Below are 23,087 nucleotides of genomic sequence, written 5' to 3' on the forward strand. Positions count from 1 at the left end.
GGACCCCTGACCATTAGGTCCAGTCATGGCCGACTCTGGGGTTGCAGTGCTCATCTCACTTTATTGGCCGAGGGAGCCGGCGTACAGCTTCCGGGTCATGTGGCCAGCATGACTAAGCCGCTTCTGGTGAACCAGAGCAGCGCACGGAAACGCCGTTTACCTTCCCGCTGGAGCGGTACCTATTTATCTACTTGCATTTTGATGTTCTTTCGAACTGCTAGGTTGGCAGGACTGAACAACAGGAGCTCACCCCGTCACGGGGATTCGAACCGCTGACCTTCTGATTGGCAAGTCCTAGGCTCTGTGGTTCAACCCACAGCACCACCCGTGAGCAAAAGGAGGAAAGCCTCAACTTTGGGGTTGAGCACATGTACATTGAACATGAAGTCCTAACCTCTGAGATTCAGTTCATAGGAAGCATAGCTGATTCTCTCAGCATGTTTCAGTAATGTTGGTCCAGTATGCAGAACGGAGAGGCAATTGTATCAACAGAAAACTATTTTGGGTGTCTCGCCCAGTCCCTGCTGACTGTTCCTCTGGCTGCTCTCACTGCTTCACAGTCTGCAAGAGAATACTCAAATTAGTTGTGTCATTTCTGCATTTCTATTATAGGGACCTAGGAAGCCAAGTCAGAACTACCAGTTTACCTAGTTCACATTGTCCACTCTAGCCTTTCCCAATTCCATTTCTTTTGGACTGCAACACCAGTCAGCCCTGGCCAGCACAGGGGAAGTAGTCCAAACTACCTGGAGGACACGAAGTTGGGGAAGGCTGCTCTACACTTATGGACCTTTTGACCCACCCCCTGACTAGCAAAATCAGACTTGCACAGAATAGAAATAAAGAAACTTGTTCAGTTGCACAGTTTTTTATTCCAGTGGCAGATGCTTTCCTCCCTTACTATAAAATTTATTCCACTGATACATAGTTGTGTATTCTCTGATTGTGCCTTATATATATATGTATTTCATTACTAATCTGTTATTTGTTGGTTTGTGGCTTATTTTGCATGTTTTATTGAAGGACCTCCTTCTTTGGTTTCAGAGTTGGCAAACATGAACTCAGCTGAGCATAAGAGACCAGCAGCTACATGTGCTTGCTAAACTTTGGACCACATTACACATGTGGCCTTGCGGAGGTTGCATTTCATTCCTCCTTCATAGACGAGTGTGACTTTGCCCTATCAATAATTCACTGCAGGCCAGTAGGCAAGTTTTCTTTTTCTTATAAAGGCTGGCTCCTCTTGCTGTGACACACAGAACTCACAGAACATAGCTGTCAACGTTTTCCTTTTTTAAGGGAAATTCCCTTATTCCAAATAGGATTCCTCGCAAGAAAAGGGAAAAGTTGACAGCTATGTCATAGAACTCTGTGCAAAAAATGCTGGCAATACCACACCACGTCTTGCTCTTTTTTGGGGGGGGGGGTGATATTCATTTCTTAAGTTTCTCCTACTTTTGGCAGTGGTTTTCAGTCACTTATTGAACATTTGTCCTAGTTGCATAAGGCTTGTGGCCAGTTAGACAACAACAGCTACTTCTGGAGCACTGATTCTGATTGGTTTGCGGGGAGGTTTGGCGTTGGTGGGAATGTATTTACCTTATATAAAGCTTTCAAACCTTGGCTAGGGATCAGTTAGGAACTGCTTAAAGACTCCAGTGTGTGTATTGATCTGTAGTATTTTATAGCAAAGTACAGCTACAAATGCATCTTGAATACCACTATGTGAACACAGATTACAAAATAGCACTGGAAATGCAGTGTGTGCATAGGGAACGGGTGTTTGAATGCCACTTTAGTTAGCTCTGTCAGGCATTGGTTCTAGTTCCACCCAAGGACTCAGCTATACAGCTGCAAATAAAATGTTTTCAGTGTGTTTTAAGTGCAATATACAATGTGACACTTAGATGGCGATGGGGAGCCTTATGGAAAATTCAATGCATTTTTTAAAAAAGCATTTTCAGCATGGCTTTTATATGTGTAGATTCCACCCTAGTGTTAGTCTCCCTGCCTTCCACCCAATGGGCCTCCACTAGTTGTAAACCAGGATAACGCTCCAGCAACTTATGAGGTAGTGCTGCTGAACAGTATGAAGCCAGCACAGAGGCAGCCTTCCTCAGCTTGGTTGTCCAGTGGAAAATCCACAGAGCTCAGGTCCTAGAGCAGCATCCCAGAGAGCCCAATGATCTGGAACAACCCCAGAGCAGGTTTGGCCTCTGCACCAAGTGCCAGGTATGTGTATGCAGGAATGCCTCCTTTCCTCACTTTTTCTTCTTCCACAGGAATGGTGTTTTGTGGTGGCAAGGTATGGCAGGCTTGAAGAAGAAGAAGAAGAGTTTGGATTTGATATCCCGCCTTTCACTCCCTTTAAGGAGTCTCAAAGCGGCTAACATTCTCCTTTCCCTTCCTCCCCCACAACAAACACTCTGTGAGGTGAGTGGGGCTGAGAGACTTCAAAGAAGCGTGACTGGTCCAAGGTCACCCAGCAGCTGCATGTGGAGGAGCGGAGACGCGAACCCGGTTCCCCAGATTATGAGACTACTGCTCTTAACCACTACACCACACTGGCTTGGCTGATCAGGGGATGCAAAAGAGGGTGACTAGTATTCTTCATGTAGTCCAATATTGTCTTTTGTGATCAGCAGCAACAACCCTCCAGGGTCAGGTCTTTTCCATCACCTGCCTGCCAACTCCTCCTCCTTATGGGAGATGCTTCCAGTGACTAAATCTGGGACCATCTTGTTCTGCCTCCAAGCCCTGCTCTCTCTCCCATGGCCTGGCCAGGCAGCAGGAGCTAAGGTCAGTGTAACAACTCAAAATTCAGAAGTGAACAATACCTCCTGGTTGCCTTGTGTGATATTCCTGCTATTCTTTTCAAGGGAAGGCTCAGAGAAGTGAAGATATGTCTGTGGGCCGAGTTGGGAGGAGCTCTCCAGCTGCTGGCAGATGTTCCTTTATGCCTCTGCCTCCAAGCCGTGTTTATTGGACGTGCAGTAACTCTTTGCACAATGGAGGAGGCATCCTTTGCTTCCCTGGATGCAGGCAATATTTCACAACGTGTGACTTGGGTTTCTCAGATGATAGTGGTTTTCAAAAGAACTAAAAAAGAGCCACAATAGGCCATTTTCTCTTTCCTCAGCCCCCCCTTCTGTGTCATCTCCGTTCCCAGGCAGGTTCTCCGATTTATCATTTAAGAAAACTAAGGAAATATAGAAATAAGCCAACCCTTCCTTGTTTTAATCCTACAGTGGGTTACAATACCACAATGTGGTTCTGAACTACGTAAAATACCTTTAAAACACTTTAAAACATTCACAACAATTCTAAAAAACAACTTATGGTCATCTCACCCCCCCTTCACAGGCCAAGTGTGACGTATGGGCAGAATTAATGACTTGTCAACAATCACCTGGCATCATAATAACCATGGAGATTTTTTTTTGCTTTAGGGGTCTTCAGAAGCCCTGTTCAAAGCACTATTTTGACCTGCACTTTGAACAGAGTTTTTGAAGGTCCTACAATCAGCTGATTTTTTGGGAGGGTGGGTTGTATGTGGCATGGCCAGAATGGCCCTATGGACCAAATAGGGAGTCCTGGGTCCAGAGGCTCCGCACCCCTGACTTATAATCCTCCATCTCCTCAGTCATTCAATTTGGATTTCTCATGTGTCACACCTGGATCTGTAATACTGAATGCCGGATCTCTATGGAGTGCTTTGCTGGCTCATAATCTTGCCTGGGTCCTGCACATGTAGGAAGAAGTGTGCTCTCCACGCATTCAGTAACATTGATTGGGCTTCTATTGACTTCATACCTCTATGCAAAGCTTTTTCTTACACTTATATCCAAGTTTTGTTACTTCATGGAACCTAGCATCCGATCCAGGCACTGAGCAGAGCTAGACACACTTAAGTTCAGCAAGGCAGTGGCCTCATCCTCTGGGACCCAGTAACATCATCTCTTCCAATAGCAAGCTTGGGTAGTAAGTACCAACAGGGATCATAGCCAAAATGGGGCCACTGAGAAACAAGAGGGAGCTGTCAACATTCTTTGGGGGATCCTAGGTTTGGCAGAAGTACACAAAATTAAAAACCTAGGAAGCCACACTTTTTCTGCACCTCCAGAAAGCTGCCCAGAGAAGGCCAAGCATGCTCAGTAGCCATAGAATGTTGGTTGTGCCCAGACTGAATCTTGTGCCCAGACTGAATCAGGCAAATCTGAGTTTGGCAGGTCCTCCCCACCCTCATCTCTAGTTAAGCAACAATGTACACATGCAATATTAAAACCAGTTAATCTGTTCCCTAATATCAGAAACATCCCATTACATTCCTCTTGAGAGGTGATATAGCCATTACAGATCAGGGAGAGAGAAAAAGCCTTTATTTTCTGTTTGACAAAGATCTCCCCTGTGCAGGTGCTGCTTTCAGATGCGTTCTTTGCTCTGCCTGTTTGCTGCATTTCCTCAACTTCCTCAACTGAACTTCTCCTTAGCTCTGCAGTCCTTTCACGGATATCTCGGTCATCTCCATCCTCTTCCTTCCCCCTTTCGCAGCCTTTGCTTGTCTGTGGTTTGCATTCTGGGAATGGACCTCAGCTCACATCTCTCTGCAAGGTCCTGGAGCTGGTGAAGTTATAGCCCAAGGGGAGTGGCTTGTCCAAAATTTGCTGCTGCTAAATCGCATCCGAGGCCTCCGCCTTCACTTGCTTACAAGCTAGCAGAGGAAACAAGCCACGTGCATTTTCCAGTGGTCTGAACATCTGAAAGCAGCAGCACACTCCACAGAGTGCGGGTGAGTTGTCAACATTTGCCCTCCACATCCATTTTCAGCTCTGATAGATTTGAGTCTTTTCGCATAGTGATGTGTATTTTGATCAAGTGTTTGATGTAGAATTTCCTTTTCCTGCTTCAGGAAGCCATCTGTATAGGCCAGGAAATGTTTTTTGGTTTTTTTTAATGATATGCTAATGCACCTTACAGTGAGGCTGACATGGGAGAAGAACGCCACAGAAAAGAAACAAATTAAAATCATCGTGGTGGGACCAAACTCTCCTTGAGGACTCGGTTGGACGTAAGTGCTTTATCATGGCCAAATCAGGCCATCATATTCTCTGGGTGTCTTTCTACACCCTAGGCACTGCACTTTCTTTTTTAAGCAAGTCCCCGGCCCCCTTAGAAAGAAAGTTATGAAACAAAATGTGCAGATACCCTTTTAAGTCATTTCTGTGAAATGAACAGGCCAGCCTACACCCCCCTCTGTTTGTAGCAAACAAGTGAAGTCAGAGCTGTGATTGATAAATTAGATGTTTGGTTCTGCTGTTTCGCCATCCCCTTTAATGCACTTTTCTTGCTTTTGTCTTATTTTCTAGGCAGAATTATTGTGTGAAAATACAATCATGGGAAAAACTTCACCATGACTGTATTCTCTCTGATTTTGCATTATGTCATCCTCCCATGGCAGTCATTTTGTGACTGGTGTGCCCCCCCCCCCGAACTCTCTCAAAATTTAAGAAGTGCCCCCTGGTCCAAAATAGTTGGAAACCCCTACTGTACTAATACTGGTCCCTAGTAAATCCATTTCCCTATTTTTGCTTTCGGGGAATATGTTCAGGTTCTCTTTTAAAAGTTGTGTTTGAGTGTCCTGGCATATGCCAGAATATTTCGGGTTTCAGCCTTGTTCCCGGTCTGGAGTTAACCCCCTGAGGTTGAGTGTGTGTGCATGCATCTTTGATTCACAGAGTTGAAAGGGATTCCAAATGTTATAGGTGGCTATCCAGCTTCTCCTTTAAAATCCCTAACATCTAGAGGCAGTATTTCCCACTCTTGAACATCTTATACCATCAGGAAATTTTTCCTAATGTTTAGCCCAAGTACTCTTTCTTGTAGTTTGTTCCATAGAATCATAGAATTGTAGAGTTGGGATGGATCCTCAGGGTCATCTAGTCTAACCCCTGTGATGCAGCAATCCATCTTAAGCATCCCTGACAGATGACCATCCAATCTCTACTTAGAAACCTCCAATGAAAGAGAGGCTGCCACCTTCTGAGGTAATCCATCCCACTGTTGAATGGCTCTTACTATCAGAAAACTCTTCCTGATGTTTAGTCAGAATCTCCTTTCTTGTCATTTGAATCCATGGTTCAGACCCTCCCCTCTGGAGCAGAAGAAAAGAAGTTTGCTTCATCTTCCATGTGACATCCCTTCAGATAGTTGAAGATGGCAATCATATCACCTCTCAGTCTCCTCTTTTCTAGTTGGTTCTGGTCTTATTATTCTTTGGAGCAACAAATTTGCTTCATCATGTTGGCAAGAACCCTTCAGATGTGTGAAGATGGTTCTCATTTTGCCTCTTAATTGCCTCTTCACCAGGTTAAGCATAACCAACTCCTCCAACCTTTCCACATAGGCCTCCACAAATTCTACTTTCTTTGCATCTCAGGTTTTTGGAGGTCTGGACCACTTCTGGCTTTTGAGGCAGCTAGCCATAATAAATGCAGCCACAGAAAATTGAAGGCACATTAAGGCAAAATAAGGAATACACACAAAAAGAAATAAAGGAAAAAGTGAGTCATAATTCTTTTCTTTTTTTAACAAATGCATTTCAAGTCTTTTTTCTGTGAAATGCAGTAATTAATGAGGAAAGCTCGCTTTCATACAGCGTCACAGTTGAGGTTAAGCATATGACAAAATCTGTATCAGTTAACAAAAAAAGTGTGGGTTTTTTAACTAGATTGCATCTCTTATTTGCTTAGATTTGCAGTTCTGAGCTGAGAATATGTGTCACAATTTGATCTACTGTGGATAAAAGCAAGTTCTGGAACTTATCAAATGCCACAATGTCCCTTTTGCTACTGTTGCCTTCCTCATGTCATGTTTGTGGGCACCTTGATGCTAGAACATAGGCACACCACTGCCCACACGGGGGCACAAAAATTCCATTGTGTAGATTGCTTACCTCCCACCCTCTTAGCATAACTGTATGCCCAGGCACAATATGTGCTTGATTGTTTAAGTATTAGGCTTATAGGCTGCTCTATCCGAAGGCCCCAATTTGGTTTTCACACATTTATAAGCTTTCTTCTTTCGTTTTCTTTATCCTGCCCAAACCGGCTTCAAATGCCTTTTTTCAGGTCCCTTGCAATTTGGGTTTCCTCTGAATGGTTTAATTTGACGGACAGTGACTCTTCTAAGATCCTTTTCACCCAGGATCTACAGTTTCCGGCTGGCCTTCTTGGCCAAGCCAAAAAATAAAGTCACCAACATCCAGGTTGCCAAGTCACCCAGCTTTTCCTGAGGGGAAGACCTGAGAGGCTAGGAGTGGGCTATGTTGGGCACCATCCCCCTAAGGTGCACAGGATGCTCTCAGGCAGGAAGTGTCCAGCACTCTGAAGAGGCAAGACCAGTAGAGAGGAAGGTTGCCAGTTTAGCCATGTGTGGCTAGGGCTTTCCATATTTGCCATGCAGCTGCCAAACAGCCCCCATCCTTCCTTCCAGCTTCAGAGCTGAAGGCGGGGAAGGGATTTGCTAAGCAGCTGCTTGAATGATCCTGCCCTCCTCTGTGGCTTCAGTCAGGAGGCAGGTTGGCCACTTCCCCCTCTTCCTAGGTGACGGCACCATCCTCACCTTGGCAAGCATATTTGTTGAAGGTCGCTTTTTAACTCCAGCAGCAGCCTTTAAACTTTTCAGATGCAGGGGCCACTGGTAGCCCAAACATGCATTTGCAGACCCAAACATGCATTTGCAGACCCAGTTTTTAATTTTTTCGCCATATATTTGAAGGGTGGTATTTCTGCTCCCCTCCTTGGATCAGTTGTGGGAGCAAAGAACGCTACTGGTTCATGGCTGAGAGCAAATTCAGATATAGTAGGTAGCTCCAGCAGCAGGAGTCAAAGCGGCTTTTTGCTGGGTGCATCAACAAAATGTTCTTTGTCACATTTTATCCTGTTTTAAATGCAGCCCAGATGCGTCTGGAAAGAGGGTTTCTTCTTCTTTTTGTCTTGCAGCTTCCAAATACACAAATGTGCCCGTAACTTTACTCTACCTCATTTCAGTTTCTTCTTCACATTGTAAACAGCTCCCAGACATTTGTGGTGTTTGGGGACCTGCGCTACATTTCCGGCAATACAGAGATGGGCACAGGATTTTGCCTTTTTCTCTTTGCATGTGCAGCTTTTATGGACCAGATACCAGGTAGGAAAGATGTCTTATTAGGGGCGAGGAGGTGGGCAATCCTGATTTCCTAAGAGGGAGTTGTGCGCCAGGGAGACCCCGGGGTGCCACACTTCATTTTTCCCATATGGCATAGCCATCAAATTAACATCCTTCTGTATTTTCCTCGTGGTTCTCCCATGAGGAAAGGTTATAGCTTTGGGGACTTTTAAGTTCAGAGAAAAGGGGAGTAAGAGGCAACATGATAGGAGTGTATAAGATGATGCATAGAGAAAGGGGAGAGTGGGAAGTTTTTCCTCCCTCTCTCATCATGCTTCCACCTATGGACATCCAATGAAGCTGATTGTTGAAAGAGGCAGGACACAGAAAAGGAAGTCCTTCACATAGTGCACAGTTAAACTCACTCCCAGAGGATGCAGGGATGGCCACAAATTTGGCTGGCTTTAAAAGAGGATGAGACAAATTAATGGAGAAGCCTATCAATGGCTACTAGCCATGATGGCTATGCTCTGCCTCTGAATAGCAGTTTCTGGAAACCACAGGAGGAGAGAGGGCTCTTGTGCTCAGATCCTGCTTACAGGTCTTCCACAGGCATCTGGTTGGCCACTGTGAGAACAGGATGCTGGACTAAGTGGGGCATTGGCCTGATCCAGCAGGTTCTTCTTATGTCCTTATGGAACCCTAAATTTTCCAAGGTCCACATTTATGTGTCCCTTCTCCCTGTGCATGGTGTAGGACTCATTTCTGTTGTTGCTGGAGGTGATGTTCATGGTGGGAGCACGTGCTGTTTCCTCTACACTGACGGCCTGTCTTTCCCTCACTGTTGCTAAGGGGCAGCACCCAGCGGGAAAGCAACCAGGCCACCCTTGGATCTTGGCGCGAAGAGTGATGTGGAGAAAGCCATGAGAATATTTGAGAGGCACCAGAAAGAAGGATGTGTCTCTGAAAGGAAGGAGCTGAGGAGGTAAGTTCCGATCTCAGATACAGATGTTTCTTTCCCTCAGCAAATGCTGTACCTGAACATTAGATTCCGCAGTGGGAAAGTCCTAACTCCACCTAGACACAGCTCAGCCCCCATCTGCATGATACATTAAAAGCAGTATTGTACCACAGTTATGACTCCCCCCAGAGAATCCTGGGTATTGTAGTTTGTTAAGAATGCTGAGAATGTTAAAGGTAAAGGGACCCCTGACCATTAGGTCCAGTCGTGGCCGACTCGGGGGTTGCGGCACTCATCTCGCTTTATTGGCCGAGGGAGCCGGCGTACAGCTTCTGGGTCATGTGGCCAGCATGACTAAGCTGCTTCTGAAAAACCAGAGCAGTGCACGGAAACGCCGTTTACCTTCCCGCTGGAGCGGTACCTATTTATCTACTTGCACTTTGACATGCTTTCGAACTGCTAGGTTGGCAGGAGCAGGGACCGACGAATGGGAGCTCACCCCGTTGCGGGGATTCGAACCGCCAACCTTCTGATCGGCAAGTCCTAGGCTCTGTGGTTTAACCCACAGTGCCACCTGCATCCCATATTAGGCCATCTCTATTCCTCTCAGACAGCTACAATTTCCAAAGTGCCCTGAGAAGGAATGGGGTTGGGGGTTAAACAACTCTGAGGAGGAGGGAAAACATGACCAGCACCTTAAACTCTTTTGAGGAAAGGTGTGAGAGGAATGTAATGAGATAAGTATGTAAATAATCCTCCCAATCTGTGCCAGCATCCATTGAGGACCTTGGCAGCTCTGTGTTTCCAAGTGCAACCCTTAAGCATTTACACGCTTTCTCTCAACAATTCTCCACTTTCAGAGCCAAAGAAAATTTGGAGAAGACCCTGCTACAAACCAGTCTGCTGACAGAGAATCTCACTGTTGTGCATGACAATATTCAAACATTAATATTCAGGATAAATCTTAGCGATTTCAGAGGACTGAATATCAGCAGCGACAGCTTAATGGTTAGTATTTCCCCGCTATCTTCACACCCTGCTGCTGATTCTTGCTACCTAGAATGAATACCCAGCAGAGACACACAGAGTGGTGGACATGCTTTGAAAATGCACCAAGTTTTAACCGGGACTGTGAACCCACTAACCCACCTGTAGCGGAAAGACACAGTTTTTCCTCAATCCAGACTCAAGCATGCTCACCCTCAGTATGCAATCCTGCTTCCCACAGTGTTAGGTGTGGTTATGTGATACATGCTTGAAAATCCTCCCCTTGGTTAGGTTGTCCCTGTCTTTCCCTCCCTGCACATCCCCCAGGCGGAGAAGGAAGAAGGAAGTGGCGATTGCGATCTTGGTATATGTCTACAATGTCTCTGGGCAGGTGTGGATGGGCTCCCATTGCTGGAACCACCTATATTTGTGTTCAAATGATTGATTTTAAGGAAAGAGGTGGTGTCAGGACTAGCCCAGGACATTTTGCTGCTAGAGGCAAAAGCCCCTGCACAGTCCCCCATCTCCTGCTCCTTGCTACCGCTGCTGGGTGCTCAACACTGCTGCTCAGTGCGTACCACTTCCTGCTCCTCGACTCTGGCAGCACGCTCATGGACAGCAGTGGCCTCCTCTTCTACTCACTCCCAGCGGTGTAGCATGGGTTGCCAGCCCCCAAGGCTGTGCAGAGGTGGGGACAGTGGGTGGGAGAAAAATGTGGGATGTAAATGCAGTTTTTTAAAAAATGCACTGGAAGGACTCTCCTTCCTTGGAGGGAAATGGACAGAGTACTCATGTGCATTCAACTGCCTAACGGTGTCCGCATGACCTAAGAGATCACAGCCACATAGATAAGAAAAGAAGAGACATTCCATTGTCTGGAAAGGTCACTTCCTGGTTTGCATGGAGAAGTCGTTTTCAACCGAGCCTAGTGATGGAAGTGCACAGCTGTATTGAGGCAGCTCCCGGGGGTTGACATTTTGCACCCCTTAACAATTTTGTGCCTGGAGCAACCACTCCTGTGCCCCCCTTGCTACACCACCGCTCCTTCCTTCCTTCCTTCCTTCCTTCCTTCCTTCCTTCCTTCCTTCCTTCTCTACATTTCTATGATTCTGCTCTATTAATATTCTCCTACATTATTTTCCATTGTCCTGGCTGGCTTCCTTTCTGCATGGCTCTTGGTATGCCAGGAATGCGAATATGTTCACAAAACCATGCAGAGAAGAACTTCAGTGAAAGGTCAAAGGTGGCCCTGTTTGCTTTCAGTTGGATGCCATTCCCAACCGCGGAGAACATTGTCTGGCTTTGACAGCCTCCAAACAGATTGCTTTTAAGAATATTTGAGCAAGTGATTTGCTCTGGGCTTTTCTTCAAATGCTCCTTTTGGAAGTGAAATGAGAACCCGGTGATGTGTTCCTATTATTTCACAGCTTCCCTTCACGTACGTTCCTTGCTCATTGGATGATGACCCTCCAGTATGACTGCTCTGTCACTTTTTCATTAACCTGGCCCCCAGAATGCAGTCCTGGGTAGTTGTGTCCTGCAGATAAGGTTCAAGAATGTGGACAAGTAGCCTCAGTTTGCAATTAATTAATGGAAAGGGGCCTCATTACACGATCCTCACAGCAACATGCAACAAGAAAAACAGTTGGCTGCTTTTTAAATTTTATTTTATCCATAGATATACCTTGGGAGGTAGTGGACTCTCCTTCATTGGAAGTTTTTAAACAGAGGTTGGATGGCCACATGTCAGGAATTCTTTAGCTGTGATTCCTGCATTGCAGGGGGTTAGATGGCCCTAGATGACCCTCAGGGCGCCTTCCAACTCTGCAATTTTATGATTCTATCAGTTGTGATGGGTTTCTACCAGTTATTGAGCACTTATTTGCCCAGGCATTCCTTGGTCTTCTGTGCTAGTTCTAACAAGCCCCAGTTCCTGTAGTTACAAATTTCTGTTTTTGTTGTTCTTACTATTTATTGCAAACTGTTTTGACATCATTTTTTTTTAAGGGAGGGTGGCATATAAATGCTTTTGAATGAAAAACAACGCCTTCCAATGTGTACATGTCTGTTTCGCTCTGAGCAGCGCAAGACCTCGGCGAAGAACCAAACCCGACATGCCATGCGTTTCCCCGCTGAGCTAGCGAAGAAAGCCCAGGGCACAGCTGCAAAGGAGATGCGGCTCACCTGTATCTACCTGAAAACCTCTTGCTTCTTCCAGGTAGGCACTCCCTGGAACTTGAGGTTTGGTTAATGGGGTGACGGAGGTGGAGACTGGGCCCAGACAGTGGCCACGTACACTCCAAAAAGGGTCATGCAAAAGCCAGCCTAATTTGTGCTACACTGTGGACACCCACACTTATTGTTTGCCCTGCTCTTTCCAGGCTCAGGTTTGTGCTTAAAAACTCTGTGTCTGAGCAGGGTTTTCTTGTTTTTTGTTTCGCCCCCAGCTTTCCCCTCAAAAACCCACTCTTTAAAGCTCGTGAGAGCTGATTGAGCTTTAAAGAGTGGATTTTCATGGGGGAAACTCTGGGGCAATAAAACTCTGCTGAGACATGGAACTTTTCAGCTCAGACGGTGCCTACAAAGAGTGGAGGAAAGGTAAGCCAATTCATGTGACTCTTTCTGGCTCATTTTAATGACTCTCTTATCTTACATATCCTTGCCTCTGACCTCTCCTTGTCTACCCTCGGCATTTGAAGATCACCTGCTCTGTCACTGTATTCTCTGGCGCCCTACAAATCCTATCAGCACCCGTCAACACAGCTGTGGTCCCGAGTGTGTTGGGGAGGGCTTCCCTGTTGACTCCATCCTTTCTCCCTTGCTGGCTCTTACACAATGTCAACTCTCTCTCTCTTTTAATCCTTTACATCTCTTCTCAAAAGCCCCCTTCCCACAGAAACGTGGGTGCAACTACTGTCGCCATGCCTTGCTGTGACTATGGTGGCGTATTCATTGTACCTTCACAGCATATTCAAAGCACATTCTCTTCCCTCAGAGAATTCTGGGCACTGTAGTTAACCCTTCTAACAAACTGCAGTGCCCAGAATTCTCTGAGGGAAAAGAATGTGCTTTAAAGGTTTACAGACAGTGACTGTTTTATGCACCTCCAATTGACACCCAACCACCAATATGTGGGTCCTTTTGGACCTGGAAGAGGGCAGAATGGGTGGCCTCATGAGCATATGTACAAAGCCTAGGTTTACTTGAATACCATGGCAGCCATCACAAATGACCCCCCTGTTCACCACTGCATTGATTTCCTCACACTTCCTTTGTTGTCTCCCTGACACAGATGCCCAGCGGCTTCCCTCCCTTTTCATCTTTTCCATCTGTAAAGGACAGGGGTGGGGAAAGCCAGGTCTGTTGGCAGCAACCACCTTGAGGTGCCTGGAGTAACTTAAAGCAGTTGTTCCCAATGGAGTGGACTGCTCTGCTGCTGCTGATCAGCTCTACTGGCTGAACAGGGGGGGAATTGTGAGGAGGGTTGCTTAAAGACTCCCTCCCCAGTGATCCCATGCCAAGTCTTTTTTGCATTTTATCTTGTAGGACAGAAAGAACCACTCCTTGCTGAATGATGACATCTTAGGGGCCACCTTTGGGAATATCAGTGTTACTCAACTCAGTCAACCGGTGGAGATCAGGTTTTGGCACAACCGCACACTGGTGAGTTGTGCTGCAGCCACAGTGGTCACCCAATAAGGGTTTGTTCTGTGCCAGACTAGTCAGCGTGGTGCCCTCCAGGTTTTGGAATCACAGTCCAGCTGGCGCTATGCTGTGTTTATTGTATGTGTATGTTTTTAATAAAACACATATGGTGTTTTTAATTCTATTAATGTTTATTTGTTTTTAATGATAAAAAGGGTGGAGTATTTTTTTTGCTATTCTTATTTATCTGTGAGCTGCCTTGAATCCCTGTCAGGGAAAAGGTGGGTTATAAATAAATTAACAACAACAACTCCCTGCAATGCAGGAATCACATTTGTTAGACTCCGCCTCCCATCAGTCCCAATAGCCAATCGGCAGGTATGATGAGAATTTTAGGCCAACAGTGCATGGGAGACACTCCATTAGCTGCCCCTGCCTTCCTCTTACAAGTTCCTGAGAGAATAAAGGAAAGCTTTTCTGCAAAAAGCAGTTGGGAGGGCAGTGAGGCTGCAGCTCCAACACTGCAGCAAAGCAGAGGGGAACCTTCAGCCAGGCTTCCCCACTTGGCCTGCGAGGCTGTTTTGACCCTGCCATGCCCACTTACCCTGTACCTGACATCAAATGTGGGGCAGCTAAAGATGTGGCTGGCCTAAAAGGGGGATTTGAAGGAACCAACAACTGGGGGGGGGCTGCAAAGCCCTGTGCACAGCATAACATGCCTGACCCCCAAAGCTACATTGTTCCACCATACAAGACAGGCTAATTCAGGGAGATGTAGCTATATTCTGCGCCCACAGTCAGAGGCAGCTGACTCTGGATTCCTTCTTGTGGACTTCTTCTAGACACCTGGTTCATCACTATAAGAACAGGGTGCTGGACTAGATGGGCTACTGGCCTGATCCAGCAGGCTCCTTATGTTCCAGTGTTCATTTACCTGGATGATCAAGCCATGATCTCCAGTTGCGCTTCACCATTAGTGTTGTATTTCTGTAAATCCTCTAGCCCTTATATTTTTTGAGGAGGGGCAGTTTTGCAGAGGAAGCCCTACTGCAGAGGGAGGCACATGCTTCTGGTTTCTCCCTTTTTACATTCCAATGCAGGACACAAGGGACACAGGAGGAAACTTAAGTCGGTTGCTGTGCAAAGCACAGGCCATGGTTGTGCATCCCTATATTTTAGCTGTGAAGTGGGGGCAATTATCATCATCATCATCATCATCATCATCATCATCATTAGCACTGTCTGACTGAGAAGGGCAGGGATTGTGTTGCTGGGCATCACCATCTGCCTGACAAGCACTCTTCTGTTGCACTGAAGGAATTCTGCCCTAGAGGTAGGAAAGCGTTTTCATCAACTTGTCTCTGTTTCATTCTAGGCCAATGCCAGTGTGGCCTGTGTTTTCTGGCTGGAAGGAACAGGTAAGGCCAGAATTTGCCTCTTATTCCTCCTCTTCCCTCCCTATTTCCACGCCAGTGGTTTACAAACCAACAAAAGCAGCATATAAGCAAGGGAAAGGAACAAATGCAAGTATTTTTTTTAAAATAAGCTGTGATACTGTTGCTGTGAGAATCCTGAATGTAACAGTTCACAGGACTAGAGGCATCAGCCTTAATTAGGACCAAATTAGAGGAGACTCTGTTCACACAATTAGCCAATGTGTGAATGGTTTTTTTTTTGTTAAACAACAACATGGGGAGATGAAGGTGGGACACTTTAATCCTTTGCCCCTTGCACTGACCCTGATTTGGATTTAACCCCCCCAATTGTTTTGGAAGGAAACCTCTCATTTGTGCCAATGGAAACACCCTCTTTCTCCAATGCAAATAGCAGGCATGGGGTGCCTGACCTCTGAATTAGGACCACAGTAGGGGACAAAGCCCTCCTCTCCTTTCTGCTAGGGTCCTTCTATGGATCCTACACACATGTGTCCCTCCTGCTTTAAAAAAAAGTATGCATGCAATTGCTTGTCGTGTCAGTGGCCCCTTGTCTAGTTTGGCCCTTGTTCCTGCTGCTTTCTGAGTGTGGTTGGGTATCTCCCCTTTGGCAGAAGAGGGCAGCATGGGGAACTGGAGCCAGGAAGGCTGCACAACTAACATCAGCTGGGAGGGCATGGTTCTGTGCCGGTGCAACCACCTCACCTACTTTGCTGTCCTTGTGGTAAGTGTGGGGCTCCCTTGTGGCCCAGGTCCTCTCTCAGGGTCCACATCCTCTCTCTGGGCTGCTACACTTCAGGCAGCTGATGTGGGGTTGGTGGGGGAGCAGAGACAGGCTCCTAGGACTGAACTTTCCTCCATGAAAAAAATGTCTCTTGCACCTAGAAAACTAGCCTGTTGGGGAGAATACATCTGAATTCCTTCTGTTTTCGTCTTTGCATCCTCTTCCTTCTCTGCTCATTTAGCAAATCTCCCCAACCACTCTGGATGAATCTCTGCTGGCTCCTCTGACCTATATCACCAACATCGGCTGCAGTATCTCTGCTTTTGCATGCCTGCTCACTATCTTTTTCTACATTTTATCCCGGTAAGTACAGTGCTCCTTCAGTCAATACCTAAGAAACTTGCTTCCTGCATTAAAGGCAGGCAATATTTTTTTAAAATAAGATCTGATAGTGGTTTAGGAGTGCATTTTGGTTCCTGTGGTATAAACGCTTCTGTCAAATATGTAGTGCAGGTTTTTGAAACATTGCAAATACCTGCAGCACCTGTCTGACCTGACGCAAGAGGGAATGACTGTGCAGACCATGAGTAATGGTCGCTCCTTCAAGCCTCTGAAAAACTATTGCCTGCTTCCAGCCCCAGACTATGAAGAATAAAATGATAGTTGTTTGGGGTTCTTCCATGCCGGTTTTGGTAGTGTGGGATTTCCTAACTGTTTTGAAAACTTCAGCATCTCATCATTAAATGATTCTGTAAGCAAATTTATGGAAACATGATTTTCCTTTGAAAATATTCTCCCAGCCTCTGCTGGCCACTAGGGGTAGCTGTTGCTCCATTGAAAGCATTTGCATAACATTGTACAGTACACACAATTTGTGGTTGGCATCAGTCTGTCTCCAGAGTCAGTGGAGTGCGCCTCTGGGGGTGAAGTCAAACTGCTGAGTTAGCAGCACTGAAGTGTTCTCCCTGGGGCACAAGCCTAGGCAATGTATATGGAGGTCTTGGGCTGCCCTGATGACAGTTGATGCAGTCCAAAGGAAAGAAGAGCAATACATTTGGCACCAGCTTGGTTGCAGGAGTTGCTGGAAGGAGACATACAAGGCGCCATCCAACTGTCTGAGGGACTCCACTCTAGATTTGTGTAGATGGTTCCCCTCATATACATGCAAACACTCTCTTTTAAAAGTTTTTGTTTATTACATTCATATCCCACCCTTCCTCCCAAAGGAAGGACACCTTGATCAAGACCTGGTCTGCAGATTCCCCCTTCTGTATTTAACTCACCCCATGAGATCTAGTAACTTGACCTTTTTTAAAAAACTGAAATCCTTACAATTTTAAGACTGCAATCATATGCACACGTACCCGAGAGTAGGTCTCATTGAACTCAATGGGATTTGCTCCTCAGGAGATACACATCGCATTCTGCTGTAAAGGATGCAAAGATCTCATGCCTAAAGCCACTTCCACAGCCTTGAGATCCCATTAGGTACTAGAAAGAGTATACCAGCACAGTGTCTGCCCTGTCTTTTACTGAGTGAGCAAAACTCTCCATTTTAATACCTTTTGCAGGAAAATCCAGCATGATTCCACAACAAAGATCCACATGAACCTTCTGGGAGCCCTCTTCCTTCTCAATGTTTCCTTTCTGGGCAGCAGTTTCCCAGCATCAGCCAGCTCTTCGTGGTTGTGCACAGCTGCAGCCGCTTTCCTCCATTACTCTCTGCTCTGCTGCCTGACCTGGATGGCCATCGAAGGCTTCCACCTCTACCTGCTCGTGATCCGAGTCTACAACTCATACATCATGCGCTACCTCCTTAAACTGTGTTCAGTTGGCTGGGGTGAGGATCAATATGATTTCCCCCCGTTATATCTTTTGAATAACCATCTCTGGTATGCTTACAATAGCAAACGAAACATTAAAACAGCAATGTGTGCAGACTTCCCCCATAATATACACCAGGCTTCCTCAACCCTCCAGATGTTTTGAGACTACAATTCACATCATCCCTAACCACTGGTCCTGCTAGCTAGGGATCATGGGAGTTGTAGGACAAAAACATCTGGAGGGCTGAGGTTGAGGAAGCCTGATATACACACTTGTATTTGCCTACTTTGGTTGGAGAACTGGATCACAAAATTCAAAGAAGTGCAAATTTCAAAGTCTTGCTGTGTTTCAGCTTGTGCATTGCTTCAGGAAGTGTGAATTAGGTAGGTTTACAGAAAAATGAGAACCTATGAATTTCTTCCCTGTGCTTCCCTGAAGGTAAAATGTGGACATGACCTTCTGCTTTGCATTCGACTGAAGTGTCTAGGCCTACACTAGGCAGCCCCTTTCTTGTTTAAGGTGGCAGCTTGAGGATGGAAATCTATGCCACACCTACAAGGAAGATTCAGCATTTTACCTTAGAATACACTTTTTGAATGCCTTTTATCCTAAAACACACTTAAAAAGAGAGAAAACAACAACCACATTTTAACCTCAAGTATGGATTTTGGTGTATTGTTTGAGCCAAGAACTGCCTAATAAAATTCAGAGAAGTGTGAAAACTGAGGGATAACTGTGGATTAGTCTGGAAAGTGTGGATCAGGTTGGCTGAGTTAACTCCGTTATTCTTGGTTTATCCAGAGATACTCTGGCATATAACTCCTCCATCCTGACTTAGCTGGCACCCAACTGGCTGAGCTGAGCCTAGCAGATCTTAAGCCGGAACAATTTCCAACCCTGCTACAACGTATAATGTTGGCAGATTCTCCACAGCAGTGTTCAAAATTCGTCAGATGATGACCTGAGCCACAGACTAGATTTAGTGAACACTCACATCAAAGTGCCCTCTAAATTGATAGCTGAAGTCTTTTATATACTAACCTTTCATGTTCTTCCACATCTGTTTAATGCTCCTAACCCTTCTTTTAGATTCTTTTAGATTCTTATCGTCTTTTACATATACCTTCTGTTTTAATACTTTTTAGCTTTCAATAATAATAATAATAATAAATAATTAATAATAATTTGTTATTTATACCCCGCCCATCCGACTGAGCCTCCCCAGCCACTCTGGGCGGCTTCCAATTGAGTGTTAAAAACAATACAGCATTAAATATTAAAAACGTCCCTAAACAGGGCTGCCTTCAAATGTCTTTTAAAGAGAAGATAGCTGCTTCTTTCCTTCACATCTGAAGGGAGGGCGTTCCACAGCGCGGGCACCACTACCGAGAAGGCCCTCTGTCTGGTTCCCTGTAACCTCAGTTCTGGCAGTGAGGGAACTGCCAGAAGGCCCTCAGCGCTGGATCTCAGCTTTACAGATTTGACATTTGACAGATTCTAAATGACTGTATCCCACCCTACTTATGCAGGTCTATGACCATAATAAATATTTGATTGACTGAGCCGGCATAAGCGTTCTGTGGGTGTAGCAGGGGCCTGACCAGGGGGGTGGGAGACTTAGGCTGGATCCTAAACCCATTCATATTGGCCCCATGTCCTGGCAACCCCATGTAAGTTAAACCAGCAGAAAGGGTGGTGTAACCCAAACACTATTTTCAAGGCTTGTTTCCTCCACCCAGCATTAGCCCTGCTGCTGAGCAGAGTTTGGATCTGGTGTAACCAGTGGTGTAGCGTGGGTTGTCAGCACCCGGGGCAAGGCAAGTAATTTGCGCCCCCTAACCCGTGGATTTGCGCCCCCTAAACCATGGATTTGCGCCCCCTAACCCCCAGATGTTGCGCCCTGTGTGGCCGGCCCCCTTGCACCCCCCACGCTACGCCACTGGGTGTAACTTTAGGCTGATTTAACTTACATTGGCCTTGAGCATCTTTTGTGGCTTCAGACATTGAAATGACATTATTTATTCTGGACGTAGGCTGTGTGGCAGGTGATCTGGATAGGTTTGAGCTCTGTAGAACATGCAATGAGTGTACCTTTTATCTTGTATGTGTGGTTGTGCTTAGGACCGCAATGCTCGTGAATCTTCTTTGTGCCTTTACCACTGTGCATTCTTGGATCCAACAGGCTTCCCTGGCTTAGCAGTGGTGATCATCTTCCTGAGCAACAGCCAAATTTATGGTTGTTATGGTATCCAAACCAGCTCTGCTCACCGCAACAGTACCATGTGAGTTTCGGGGGGTGGGGGGTGGACCAATGGTCTTGGTAGCAAATTATTTCATCATGTGGGTATTGTTGATTTATGTAGTGCCATCAGTGAGTGGGACGCTTTATTTCAGGGGTCAGCAAACTTTTTCTGCAGGGAGCTGGTCCACTGTCCCTCAGACCTTGGGGGGGGGGGCAGACTATATTTTGAAAAAAATATATGAACGAATTCCTATGCCCCACAAATAACCCAGAGATGCATTTTAAATAAAAGCACATATTCTTCTCATGTAAAAACACCAGGCAGGCCCCACAAATAATGCAGAGGTGCATTTTAAATAAAAGGGCACATTCCACTCATGTGAAAACACGCTGATTTCCTGACCGTCCACGGGCTGGATTTAGAAGGCGATTGGGCCGGATCCAGCCCCTGGGCCTTAGTTTGCCTACCCATGCTTTATTTATTAACATCAGGTTTCTGCCTCACAAAGCTTACAATCTGAGAAGAAGTGATGAGGAGAGGGAAGGGAGAAGCAAAAGTGATGGAAATTATTTTTAGCAGTCTTATCCTACTTGGGGGTTTCCAGATGTTTAGGCTGCTATCAGTCCCAGCCTCTAGTGGGGAAATGCAGTTATGGGCACTTAGGCTTAGTTTCACTTCCAGTGCCTCTGTGGTGTCCCTCCCCTGCTGCTCTGCCCCCCCTCCAAAACTCCAGGTTCAGGAGGAGGGCTGGAGCTCATCTGCACTTTAGAGCCTCTCTCAGCACCTACCACAGTTGTGCTGTTGTTGCAATATGTGTCTGAACCCACTTGGGTGCCCAAGCACTTCTGTGTAATCACCCCCCCAAGAGCTTTGGGGTCTTTTGCTGGAGTTATGACGTCCATCCTTTTATGAATATGTGTCTGCCGTTGACTCTATGCCCACAAGAAGGTCTTACAAACAAAGGAATAAAGAAAGAATGAATGAAAGTGACAGAATACATAAGTGCTGCTTGTGATGGCAAAATTGCAATTTAAGCAGGCAGCAGATTGCACAGCAACATGCACATACCTTGATCTAAAGAGTGGAAAAATCCCTAACCATTTTCAATGTGGGCCTGGCAATTTTGCCAGAGAACCCATACTAATAGTAAGTTAAATAATAGTGTTTTGTTTTGTTTGTTTGTTTGTGTGTGTGTGTGTGTGTGTGTAGAGAGAGAGTGAGCAAGAGAGAGAAGAGGATACCTGTCCTTAAGCATGTGTGTGTTTGTTCCTTGTGTGCGCTGAATAAAGATCCTAATTCGAACTAGGAGAGCCATGATAGCCAGCTAACTACTGAAAATCTGGAGCCTCCCCCCATCTTCCATTCTACAACATTGTTGTGGCATCCCTTATGGTGCCCCTGAGGCTCTGTGCCCAGTTGTGACTGAAACGGCTGCACTCCCCTAAATCTGCTTCTTCTCAGCCCTACCTGGAGATACTGGGGTTTGAACACAGGACCTTCTGCACTGTGGCTTCCTCCTGTGAGGGCTGTGGGAAGCGTTGGGGCTAATCTCCTCTTGTATTCTCTCCCCCCACCCATATGAAAAGAAGAAAGAGAATCTGGAAGTGTCTCATTGAGTTCTCTCCTCCTGCAGGTGCTGGATCACTTCTCCCACAGTGCATTACTTCAACCTGATTTACTGCAGTGGCACCATAGTCTTCAATATGGCTGTCTTGACCTTGGTGGTTTGGAGGCTCAGGCAGCTCCGAGCCAGTCCTCGGCAGCGGAAAGAGCATTCCTGTAAGGACATGGTGACAGTTCTTGGGCTGACATGCCTCCTGGGTGCCACCTGGGCGTCGGTTTTCTTCTCCTTCGGGGTGCTCTCGGTCCCACAGATCTTCCTGTTCACTGTCTTCAACTCACTTCAAGGTTTGTGAGCTCAGCATGTTGCTGGGAGCCAATGCTTCTCTCCCTTAACGCTTTCCAATTTGCAGCCCCTCCAAGCCTACTGAAGCTGCTCTCTTTGCTCACAGGGCTTTTCATCTGCCTCTGGTACTGCACCTTGAGGTCCCATTCGCAAGACAACTTCTCAACAGGCTCTCGTTTATCTCGTTCATCTCAGTGACTGCAGCATCGCATGACTGGCGAAGCCTTGGAACAAAAAGATGCCCAAATTCTGGAAATTTAATGGGTGTTGCCTTCCAAAAGGGAATCTTCATAGGAGGAGGAAGGAAGGCAAGTATATGCATGTGGTTTAAATCAGGGATTGGGAATCTGTTGCCCTCTAGATGTTGTTGGACTCCAACTCCCATGAGCCTCAGCCAGCATGGCCAATGTCAAGGATGATGGAACTTGTAGCCCAGAAACAGAGAGCCAGAGTGGTGTAGTGGTCAGTGTGCTGGACAAGGACCTGGGAGAACCGGGGTTCAAATCTCCACTCAGTCATGAAGCTCACTGGGTGACCGTGGGCTTAACCTACTTCACAGGGTTGTTGTGAGAAGAAAATGAGGAGGAGAAGTAAGTGCACGACCTTGAACTTCTTGCAGGAAAGGTGAGATAAATACATAATCAATCGATAAATACCCGGAGGGTCACAGTTTCTCAATCCCTGATCTAAATCCTACATAGCTGCAGGGGAATCTTGTCTTGGCCCTCACTGTCAGCTGAAGAATTCAGACTCAAAGCTTGGTTTCCACCAAAGAAACTTAAATCAGGGTGGTACAAAATCAAGGCAACAGTTGAAAGGTACAGTAGGTATGCAAAAGGATTAGAAATATGGCTATGCACATGCTTAAGGTGTTGATCCAACAAGTGACATGGCCCCTGCCCCAAGTTTTTGAAGGACGGGGTGGGCACAGTCTTTAGCATGGCAAACAGGTGGAGTCTCAAGACCAGGCAAGCAAACAGGCATTCCTCTGGGTGGCTTGAGCCCATGGGGCAGAAATGACACATCTCCGGTTTAGTGGATGGAGCAGCGGAGGGTCAGGTACAAATCCATCTCCATCCACACTGTGAGAGTAAAAGGATGGTCATTGCATACAGCTGTCATAAGACACCCATCTGGAGGCCCCCCATCTCTGCTTCATGACCTTTCTCCTCTTCGCCCTGCTCTGAACTGCAATGAACCTATGCACAAATGTCAT

The 23,087-nt window shown here is 46.2% G+C and overlaps 1 protein-coding gene across 4 annotated transcripts; it reads left to right on the forward strand.

The window, feature by feature from the left end:
* Window positions 1-4,359: 4,359 nt before the first annotated feature.
* On the forward strand, window positions 4,360-22,409 carry ADGRG5 (adhesion G protein-coupled receptor G5). Of its 4 annotated transcripts, none has more exons than XM_081921829.1 (15): window positions 4,360-4,789; window positions 4,978-5,068; window positions 6,437-6,560; window positions 8,049-8,187; window positions 8,998-9,130; window positions 9,967-10,114; window positions 12,177-12,311; window positions 13,640-13,756; window positions 15,114-15,156; window positions 15,786-15,895; window positions 16,137-16,258; window positions 17,467-17,735; window positions 19,905-20,004; window positions 21,599-21,873; window positions 21,978-22,409. In XM_081921829.1, exons 3-15 carry the CDS (start codon window positions 6,489-6,491, stop codon window positions 22,067-22,069), a joined length of 1,755 nt encoding a protein of 584 aa, XP_081777955.1. In that variant the 5' UTR covers window positions 4,360-4,789; window positions 4,978-5,068; window positions 6,437-6,488; the 3' UTR covers window positions 22,070-22,409. The 4 variants fall into 4 exon arrangements, with proteins under 4 accessions (XP_081777955.1, XP_081777956.1, XP_081777957.1 ...); XM_081921830.1 differs by having other exon boundaries at window positions 4,363-4,789; window positions 8,072-8,187; XM_081921831.1 differs by lacking the exon at window positions 6,437-6,560 and having other exon boundaries at window positions 4,363-4,789; window positions 8,072-8,187.
* Window positions 22,410-23,087: the final 678 nt, after the last annotated feature.

Source organism: Podarcis melisellensis, assembly GCF_964234715.1.
Source record: "Podarcis melisellensis genome assembly, chromosome: 8".
NCBI classification, from domain to species: domain Eukaryota; kingdom Metazoa; phylum Chordata; class Lepidosauria; order Squamata; family Lacertidae; genus Podarcis; species Podarcis melisellensis.

Excerpts from the sequence above, each read along its gene's own strand:
- ADGRG5 (XM_081921829.1), top strand. The coding sequence starts at position 6,489 with ATGCAGCCACAGAAAATTGAAGGCACATTAAGGCAAAATAAGGAATAC. Across the intron at positions 6,561-8,048 it reads AAAAAGAAATAAAGGAAAAA|TTTCTTCTTCACATTGTAAA; the intron begins GTGAGTCATAAT and ends ACCTCATTTCAG. Across the intron at positions 21,874-21,977 it reads TGTCTTCAACTCACTTCAAG|GGCTTTTCATCTGCCTCTGG; the intron begins GTTTGTGAGCTC and ends CTTTGCTCACAG.